Source organism: Galeopterus variegatus, unplaced genomic scaffold (assembly GCF_000696425.1).
Source record: "Galeopterus variegatus unplaced genomic scaffold, G_variegatus-3.0.2 Scaffold7733, whole genome shotgun sequence".
Taxonomy (NCBI): Eukaryota; Metazoa; Chordata; class Mammalia; order Dermoptera; family Cynocephalidae; genus Galeopterus; species Galeopterus variegatus.
Window position 1 is genome coordinate 48,042 of NW_007733844.1, and position 10,528 is coordinate 58,569.

At 45.3% G+C, this 10,528-nt stretch overlaps 1 protein-coding gene across 5 annotated transcripts in view; it reads right to left on the reverse strand.

Annotated features, from left to right (window-relative positions):
- Positions 1–3,655: 3,655 nt before the first annotated feature.
- ZC4H2 (zinc finger, C4H2 domain containing) overlaps positions 3,656–10,528 on the reverse strand; it is a 34,008-nt gene continuing 27,135 nt past the window's right edge. For 2 of the 5 annotated variants that reach the window (XM_008592281.1, XM_008592282.1), the window contains exons 2-5: positions 9,202–9,373; positions 7,469–7,641; positions 6,506–6,668; positions 3,656–5,103 (exon numbers count right to left, since the gene is read on the reverse strand). In XM_008592281.1, the coding sequence (XP_008590503.1) occupies positions 4,990–5,103; positions 6,506–6,668; positions 7,469–7,641; positions 9,202–9,373 (622 nt within the window). In that variant the 3' untranslated portion in view covers positions 3,656–4,989. Of the gene's footprint in view, positions 5,104–6,504; positions 6,701–7,468; positions 7,642–9,201; positions 9,374–10,528 lie in introns of those variants that run through there. The other 3 variants (XM_008592283.1, XM_008592285.1, XM_008592284.1) reach the window with 3 other exon arrangements.

The window sequence follows — 10,528 nt, forward strand, 5'->3', positions numbered from 1 at the left end:
ATCTTTTGGAGTTGAATCTGTTTGGGGACCTTTGAGCTTCCTGGATCTGAAGGTCTGTATCTCGCCCTATACCTGGGAAGTTTTCTGTTAGTATTTCCTTGAGTAGGTTTTCAATACCTTTTCCTTTCTCCTGCCCTTCAGGAATACCCACAATTCGGATGTTAGAACGCTTGAGGTTGTCTGCTATCTCTCTTAAATTTTCCTCATTATTTTAAATTCTTTTTTCCTTTGTTTTTGTCTGCCTGAGTTATTTCAAACAGCTCTGAAATTCTTTCTTCTGCTTGTTCTACCCTGCTGACCAAGCTCTCAGTCGTGTTTTTTATTTCATTGAGTGAGTCTTTCTTTTGTAGAAGTTCTGCTACACTCTTTTTAAAGGTATTAATCTCTTTGTAGTTTTCCTCGTTCATATTCTGGGTGTTTTTTCTTGTTTCATTGTGTTCTCTAATTGAGTCTTCCTTTATTTCTTCAAGTTTTCTTAAGATCATTGCTCAAAATCCTTTTTCAGACATTTCAAGGATTCCCTGTTCCACGGAGTCTGACTTTGGGGCATTACTGTATCCTTTCGGTGGTGTCATTTCTTCTTGATTGTTTGTGCTTCTGGTGTTTTTTTGCTGATGCTTGGTCATTTGGTAGGGGGTTTGCTTCTTCTGTTACACTGCAGTTGACTGTAGAGTGGCTTTGGTTGCTACTGTGGGGGGTGAATTGTCTTTGCTTGACAGTAGGTGTGGTGGTGGTTTTGTTAAACCACGTTGTTTCCCGGTCAAGACTCTGTAGTCATAGAATGAGCCCCTATTGCCATGGAGTTCTGCTGGGCCAAATTCGGTGGTTCAGAACCATAGGCTGGTGCTTCCCCCTGGGTCTGAGGCAGGATGAGGGGCTACACAGAGCCATGTGGTTCTGCTGGCTGGTGTTGCTGCCAGCCACTTCCAGCAGGCTCCCCTGCGTGGGGCTGGTTCAGGGCATGGGGGGATACCTGGAGCTCCCGCCCCTCCACCTGGGTCCAAGGCGGCCAGGTGAGGGAACTGTGTGGAGCCATGCAGTTCCACTGGTTGGCACTGGCATGCCCACCTGTGCAAAACCAGTTCAGGGCATGGGGGCATGTCCTGGAGCTCCCCACCTGCCTGGGTCCTGAGGGGACCACGTGGAGCCGTATTTCCACTGGTTGGCACTCAGGACTCTTGTTTTTGCTGCCTTTAGGTCTTGCCCTGGGTCTCTTAGGAGAGGGCTCACCAGTTGGCTCCAGGCAATTGCAGAAGCCACTTGGAAAGTGCAGGTGAGCCCTGGTTCATCAGACTTTGGCAGCTTCCAGTCACCAGGTGACAGTGTGCTGCTCAGAGGCAACTGTGCACGACAGTGGAAGTTCCCAGTCTTTTTAATATTAGTCATTTTAGTGGGTGTGGAGTGGTAAGCATGGTCTGGTTTTATTCACAAATTCAAACATGCTTATTAAAAATAAAACAATTCAGAAGTATAAAGTATAGTAAAAGTTACCCAGCTATAATTCCTCCCATTTACCATAAACCCCTATCCCAATGTCTAAATGGGTCCCCTGGGAAAAGTTTGGTGCTCATTCTTCTAGTCCTTTCTCTGAAGGAAAGTCTCTGTACCAGTATCAAAGGGGCATCCACAGTTGTGTGAGGAATAAATCTCTCTTCATGCCTCAGCCAGGCCTGGGCTTTGTTTCTGTACACTAGCCAATCCAGCCAACTTTCATGTGGGAAGTCTTCTTGAAAGAAATACTCTGGCTCCTAGCACCTGAGTATATTGTGGAAATCACAGTTCCCAATTGGCAAAATACCTCTGCCGTAAGGGGTAGCCCTTTGAACCCTAAGGACAAAAGTAACATTGCCCAGGGGCTAAGAGTCAGTTGTAGATTCCAGGGGAATTGAAAAGCGTGCACTGCTTCTCCTAATGCTAAAGGCTTGAAATGTTCTAGTCAGTACTTTTATATCTGTCCTTTGCTGAGCCTGAGAAAGAAGACTCTGGGCCTCAGGATCCGGAATAAGATTTCTCACTCATCCTGGCCATGTTTTTTCTTCTCTTCCTTCCCACAGAAGATCTTTTGCTCCTTCTAAATTTTGACTGAATCTGTCGCCCTTACACCATCCGCAATGAGGTAGTAGTGCACCACTGTGTGGCTGGCGGTTGTAGGTGCACACATGATTATTCCTTCCCATTCAGAGCATCACTGGAAACTGGCTGGCCTGGCTAGTGGTGCTCAGAAATCGAGACTTGTTATTTTTACTGCAAAAGAATTGACAGATCTGGGCCGACCCTGTGGCTTACTCGGGGGAGTGTGGTGCTGGGAGCACAGCAGCGCTGGGAGCGCTGAGGCCACGGGTTCAGATCCTATGTAGGGATGGGCAGTGCGCTCACTGGCTGGGCATGGTGTGGACGACACCAAGCCAAGGGTTACGTTCCCCTTACTGGTCACAAAAAAAAAAAAAAAAAAATTGACAGATCTGACCTCTATTGTGCCAAGGATGCAGAGCAATACTTTACAGGGACCCGCTGAGGCCTATAGAGGTTATGGTGTACTCCAGCTTGCTTGGCTGAGTGCCCCCCTTTTGCCCAGAGTGAGCCTATTAAAAAACAAACAAACAAACAAACAAAAACAGCCTTGTAGCTGAACAAAAAACAAAAACAGCCTTGTAGCTGAACAAAACTTGGGCTGATGGAATAATATCAGGCAAGACAAACAGTATTTTTTTGACCACTCATCCAATCTATCTGAACCCAGAGACATAGGAAAGAGAAGAAAATTAACACCTGTTGAGTGCTTACTATGTACTTGGGATTGCTCACAACCACATGAAGTAGGTGCTATTATTTTCCCTATTTTCCAGATGTGGACACTGAGACACAGAGAGATTTTTGTCCACTGTCGGGTTCCCTGTAAAGCACTGGGACAGTTTAGTTTACAGGATATTAATTAGGGAGCCCTTGGGATCAACTTTCATGGAGGGAAGTAAAGGAAAGGGAAGCAAACGGAAGAGAAAGGAAGGAGGCAGGATTGGATAGAGGTAGATGTTGAACTGTAACACAGTCTTAATGGCAACCTCATCCCACCCTACAGGGAGCTCTGAAGCTGGGATGCCCCTTCAAAGTTGTTCTCTATTGTATCCATATAGGAGACCATGTCTTTCTATCCCTGCATCAGTCACTGGATACCTAGTCCCCGCTTTCAGGTCCAGAGTTATTTCAATCACGCCCATCATCAAGCCATACCAAAAAGAAGAAAGGATAAAAAAAAAATGATCATAGAGAAGAAGTAGGAAAAAATGAACTCTGCAATCTGGGTTCAAATCCTGAAACAACTTCTGACTAGCTGTTTAACTCTGGACAAGTTACTTAACTTCTCTGAGGTTCAGTTTCCTTTTTTTTTTTTTTTTTTTGAAAAGTGGTAATAAGTATACTTAGCTTGTAACGTCGTTTTGAAAATCAAATACGATCATTTATGTAAAGCACCTTGCATAGGGACCTGGCATAGAGTAAGTGCTGAATACATGGAAGTTATTATGATAACTGGGTAAATTATTGTGCTGTGGTACCTGGCTTTCTCATTTGTAAGGTGAAGTGAAGATGAGCTACCCCAAAGGGAAAATGTCAATACATCTTTTGTATGATCCAGTACACAATAGGCACTCAGTCAGCATTTACTCCAATGAATGGATGTTTATTTGAGAGGATTTGAATGGACATAACACTCCTACTTTCAAAGAGCAGAGGAACCTTTTATGGCAATGAAAAACTACAGTTAACAGAGGAGGGAAAAGTATTCCCCTTGCACAGCCAGGGACTAAGATCTGGGGCTAAAACTTTTTCAGTCAGCCAGCCCCCATCCCCATCCCTTAAGTCCAGGAGTGACCTGACTAGGAGACCTGGCTTTGGTGGAGAGGAGAGCTGTGGGGCTCTGGGAGCCTGGGGCATTTTCTTTCAGGAAGGAAGACCACCCACACATTACACAGGAAAAGAGGTGTACAGGAACTGTCCTGAGCTGAGGCTGCCTTACAGGAGAGGGCAGACCCAAGAGCCAAGAGAGGAAGAGATGAAAGGAACGAAATTCCCACCACCTGCATGTGTAAAGTGATTGGCATGTACTTGAATCTAAATCCACTCCTCTCCCCACTGTTATATACTGTGGAGTAGGTGCCAGAGTTTTAAATAAAAGCCAATACAGGTGTCAGTCTGGGGCTCCTCTCAGCCTGAAGCAGCCCCTATAGCAGAGCCCAAAGCCCCATTTACTTAGGCAGTGAGTGGGCAGAACTTATAGAGTGGGTCTGGCTCCCTGTTTTCACTGTGTGGAACTTCTACTACTTCTATGCAAAGACTAGAGGTATGGGGGGAAGATCCACAGATCTCAGGATCCCCATACACACAGCCTGGTACCTAAGAACTTTAGTATATCAGGGAGAATTAGGTGGGAGGTGGGAGGAAGCTATAGAATAACATCCAGGCTTTCCAAATGGATATGAAAAGGAGGGCTTGTCCAAGCTACTTCTGGACCTTAAAGATGAGATGAGGATGGGAGCGGGGGAGATGTACGCACCCAGCTTGTCGGGAAAATCAGCAAAAAGACTGTTATCCCTTCAGAGCCTAAGGCAAAAGTAGAGGGAGGGGAAACACTGGAGCCTTTACCTGAAACAGTATAGGCCTCCCCCAGCCCTCAGACCCTACAGATCCTTAGGATCCAGGCCTCAGGCACAAGAGACAGAGAATCACATCTGGGCCTTTTGCCTTCCTTCACCTCTAAACAAGGGCAGGGGTTGAAATGTGGGTGGGAGAGAAGGGATCATCAGACACAGTTTCATTAGCACCTGAAATCTGAAGAGCAGAAAGAAATAAGAGCAAAGACAGGAGTTGTGCTTCCATCACATTAAATAGGAGACTTGGTACGGGTAGGGAAGGATTGTTTCACATCAGGACATCAATCACTCTGGCCAAGGGGAGGGGTTAAGATCAGCAGAGCTCCATGTGCTCTCCCTCTCTTCATTCATCCTGCTTCCGTTTCGGCTTTTTGGGGTTCCGGGACCGACTCTTGGCTTTACACAGAGGGCATATAGGTGCGTTCCGATGAATTTGCTGGTGACATGACAAGCAGGCCTGGTAGAGGGCACAGGAAAAAGAAAGTTGTGGTCAGAATCTTCTAGGCCATGGCTCAGACTTCTGATCCCCAGGGGCCCAGAAAGCAATTGCAATTTCCCATCAGTAGGGAGCAGTAATCAGTGAGTGAGATCCAAGTAGACAGATCAGTGCTCTTGGAGGCCACAGAAGATGAGAGTAAAGGATATTCAAGGTCAGAGAGGGGTATGGAGAAAAAGTATCCAAAACTTTGAAATAAGGCAAAATGTGAACTACATATCCATTCAGCATTATACTGGAACATTGTCTAACAGGCATACCTAAGGATTATTTAGTTTTCTAGGGCAGGGGTCAGTAAAGGCCAAGGTAGTAAATATTTCAGACTTTTCATGTCCTATGGTCAATGTTGCAACTATTCAACTCTGTGTTACATGAAAGAAGCTATAGACAATATATAAACAGGCATACATGTGTACCAATCAAACTCTAACAAAAACAGAGAGCGGGTCAGACTTGGACTGCAGGTTGTAGTTTGCTGACCTCTGCTCTAGGAGAATGTCCCTTTGTTTGACTATTTACTATTGATTAGGGCCCAGACTCTGTGATATTACACTGATAAGCTACAAATGATTTTTGCCCAGCAGAGATGCAAATTATTTCTGTTCAGAAGAATAGATAACCATAAACGTCACAGTTTTATTGACCTGTAGACATAAAGTAGTTCTGTATCTAACTCTGCAAATGTATTTTAGCATTCCTTTCCTTTACAGGCTATATAAATATCTGTTCCTCAAATGCTTTTGGAAACAGCTTTGTAATCCTGCTGGCTCCTTAATTTATGACACATGCTTACTATATACTTATGTAAGAGTCACGTTTGTAACTTTTAAAAAATTATACCTTAGGGCCGGCCCGTGGCTCACTTGGTAGAGTGTGGTGCTGACAACACCAAGGCCCCGGGTTCGGATCCCATATAGGGATGGCTGGTTGCTCACTGGCTGAGCGTGGTGCTGACAACACCAAGTCAAGGGTTAAGATCCCCTTACCTGTCATCTTTTAAAAAAAAAAATTATACCTTAGGGGGCTGGCCAGTTTGCTCAGTTGGTTAGAGCACAGCTAAATAACCCCAAGGTCATGGATTTCATTCCCTGTACCAGCCAGCCACCAATAAAATAAAATAAAATAAAAAATTATACCTTAGCAGGGCCTGCCAATCTCTCTGCATTCTAACCCCTCTGAGATTATAGGGCAACAGCATAGTGGGTTCAACACAGCACACACACATCCCTTCCTCTGTGTCCAAGCAAAGACTGTTTAAGGAAGGCCAAAAATAAATAAGGCTAAAGCCCCAGACCCAACCTTCCATGTGCTTTTCCTGGTAGGATACATCGCTTCCTCCACAGCCCCTACCCAGCTTACTCACCTTCATTGGTGGGGGCTGCTGCCTGAAGGTGGCCGTCTGCCTAGTGTCCTGCTTCCTAGCCACTTGGAGTTGTTGGGCGGCAGCGGCTGCAGCGGCCAGGGACTCAGGGATGGGGGGCTCCTGAGGCTCCGTCTGCCACTCTGCTTTTTGCTTCTCAAAGTAACTTTGGAGATGAGAGACAATGACTGGATCATTCTGAAAGCAAGGAGAATCTTGCCCCTCTTAAAAACTTCATGTGTCATGCCACAGAACCAAGGGTTGGGCTATGACTCACTGTAGAAATTTCCTGTACCTTCCCTAGCATGAGGCTCTTCTCCCTCGGTACCAGGCCCATTGTCTGCTGGAAAGGGTAATCCTCCTGCTTCTTGGCTCTGACAGCACCAGAAGATCAAGAAATACCAGGGCTAGCAAGGTCCTCAAAGGGCATTCAGTCCTATGCTCCTTTGTAGTATTCCTGTTATGTGTCCTCAGGCCTCTTTTGACATACCTCTGTATGAAACTCATCACTTCCACAGCAATCTGCTCTACCTTTAGGAAACACTTCCTTCTACTGAGCTAAACTCTTTCTTTCTGTAAGATTAGCCTAGTTCTTGACTCTGGCTCTTGAAATAAAGTCTAAGGTTTGCCCCTAGAGACCATGAAAGCTCAGCCTTCTGTGTTTTCAAAGACTTCTGGACACCCCTCCTACACCTTGACTTAGGAACTGGCCTCTTAAGACGTAGACCTAATCTTGTATTGTCAAAATTGTGTTGTCAAATTGCATGAAGAGTTTTGACAGCCATTTAATAATTCTAGTCTAATCATTATTCTTCTGGTATAACAGCCCAGCACAGAGACTTGCCCAAGATCATGCAAAGAGTCAGCCACTGACAGGCCTGGGTACTCTGACTTTCAGGCCAGGCTTTGTGTGTGTATACACGTGTGTGTATAATATGTTGCAGGAACAGGGGGCAGGCAGCTTACTCTAAGGAGAGTTTCTCCTCCTCTTCACACAAGTCAGGAAGCCTCTGCAGGCCCAGAGTCATGCGCAAGGCATCCACATGTTCCTTCAGTGGCTTATACTCATCATGCAGCCGCCGGGTAGACTCTAGCAGCTTATTTAAGTCATTCTCAGACTGTTTGATGGTGTTTTCCATCTGGAACATAGAGTGGGTAGGCACAGAGAAAAGACGCCAAGGTTGTCAGAGGGGCTCTAAAGCTGAGTGGATAATAGCACAGGCTACAGAGCCAGATCAATCTATGTCCAAGTCCTTAATCTGCCATGTCCTCTCAGTGTGACTCTGGTCAAGCCTTGGTTTCTTAATCTGTATAATGGTAATAGTAATAGTGCCTACCGCATGCAATCTTGGTGAAGATTTGGTGACCAAATTCATATAAAGCACTCAGTACAGGGGCTAATAAAGACTCAATAAATAGTATTTATTATTCAAATATAGCATCTTAGAGCTGCAGTGTCCTTTAGAGCTCATTTAGTCCACCCTATCACTATTGTACAGGTCAGAGAACTGAGGCTCAGAGAGACAAAGGGACTTTCCCAGGGAAATACTTCTTAGGGGCAAAGGCTGGATAAAGACTCAGGGCTTCTGCTTCTCAGGCCAGTGGGCTTTTTGCTAGATCAATAGCTGTCAAAATGTGATCACCAGATCAGCAGCATCAGCATCATCTGGGAACTCACGAATGCAAATTCTCAGGCTCTACCTCAGAGATATTACATCAGAAACTCTGGGGTGAAGTCCAACAACCTGTGTTTTAACAGGCCCTGCAGGTGACTCTGACGCATGCTCAAATTTGAATCCACTGACCTTAGATTCTCAGCCCCTGTGTGGCAAATATCTTGCTCATTTCATTGCCTTCATATTCTTGTTTAGCTGGCAGCAAGACTGCCATTTCCTCATGAGACCCAGAATCCTGTTATCTCTAACTCAGAAAATCCCAAGTGCCTAATGTCCAAACCTTATTTATGTTTCCTTTAAGATCCTAGGCCTGACATCAGGAAATGGGTATTGCCACAGAAATGAGTTTCCCAAGAACAGAAACTTAGCTCCTTCAAAAATAATTTTAAAAAAATACTTCTCATTGTCATAGGCTCTAAGGATTGGAAAGGACCTTACAGGTCAGCACCTCCAGCTTCCTTCCTGGTAAAGGTATCATCAATACAGTAGCCCAGACAGGTGACCATTCAGACTCTGTTTGAATAACTCCAAAAGAGGGGAGCTTATCACCTTAGCAGATAGTTCATTTCAAAGAGTCTCCAAAGGAGAAACATTAATGAGGGCGGCTTTGGTAGGCAGGCAGAAATGACTTGTTCAGTCTGGTTGTAAGCTTTGGAGTACTTTAAGCTACACCTGGGAGGCAGCGACCTGCTCTGCTTTTACTCAAGGATAGCAATCAACTCCCAGACTCCAGAATGAGAGCACATCAGAGCTGAAAGAGCTCTGAAAGGTTACTGAGTTCCTCTCATAATGCAGAGACAGAAAACAAGGCCCAGAAAGAAGGGACTTGTCCTGTGATATGCAACCAGTCAGTGACAAAGCCAGGGCTGGGTCTCAGGACTCCTATATTCTTCCACTCCACCACAGCCTGATGCCTGCTGCCCTAGGTTGGCCACAGCCTCATCACAAAGAGAGGCCACAGAACTTACTACTGCCTCTTCCTCAAGGGGCCCAGTGGTAGGATCCGGGCAGCCAGCCACATACCACATTGATGTCAGCATGAATAAGTCGGAGTTCCTCCACATGGGCCATCTTTTCCTGTAGCAGGAGGTCCATCTCCTGTTTGTATTCCTTCAGGTGCCTCTCCTCTGACTCAAGTGCCTCAAACTCAGCCTTCAAACGGGCCTTGATCTTCTCCATCTGCAGGGTCTTGTTCCTGTAATCCCCCAAAGCAGGAAATAAGCCAGCAGGAGAAGGGAAGAAAATGGAAATGGAGTAGGCCCTACTTAGGCCCTATGCCAAGGCTTTCTTTCTAAGCCATTGTTCCAATCCTCCCTCTCTCCTGGCAAAGCTAACCTAAAGCCATTCCAAAAAAATTAGAAGATGCTTTCTTCCAAGATAAAAGTTCAGTGGGTCTCAGATGGGGTTATTTTTTTTTCTCTTATGGGAGTATTTGCAAATGTGGGCCAGGTTTTAGCTGTTACATTGATTCAAAAGAAAGCACTACTGGCATTTAGTGGACATGGCACCAGAGATGCTAAATAGCCTCTCAATGCACAGGAAAGTCCTGCACCACAAAGAACTCCCACCCAAGATGTCAACAGTGACCTCTTGAGAAACTCTAGAGAAGCACTGTCCAGTAAACTCTTTACAGGATGGAAGCGTTTTATATCTGTGCATTCCAATACAATAGCCATGAAGCACACTTGGCTATTGCGCACTTAAAATGTGGCTAGTGCAACTGAGGAAGTGAATTTTGAATTTTATTTTATATGAATTAATCAAATTTAAAATTTAAACAGTCACATGTGGTTAATGGTATTCGTAATGGACAGCACAACTCTAGACAGTCCACTTATCAGTTCCAGAAGATGAAGGAGAACAGAATTACTGTGGGTCATGTCTTTCTTAGAAAAAAAATCTGTTTCTGGTTGTTAAATCCTAGTTGTATATCCTCTGGCTAAGTAATCCCACACCTGGGGATTTATTCTAAGGAAGTAATTCACAGAAGCAAAAAGTTAATACACAGATTTATGCTTTCTGGGCTATGGGCAAAATTGGAATATTTGACAGCCATTAAAGAATTGTGACATGAAAAATTTTGAAGATATGATATTCAATTTAAAAAGTGCACAGAGAGGGCCGGCCCGGTGGTGCACTGGAGAGTGCGCCGCTTGGGAGCGTGGCGGCGCTCCCGCCGAGGGTTCGGATCTCATGTGGAGACCAGTTCCCGCTCACTGGCTGAGCGCAGTGCGGGTGCAACACCGAGGGTTGCGATCCCGTTGCCGGTCCCCGGTACGGGCGCGACACTGAGGGTTGCGATCCCATTACCGGTCAGTAGAAAAGACAAAAAGGAAAAAAAAAATCTTTC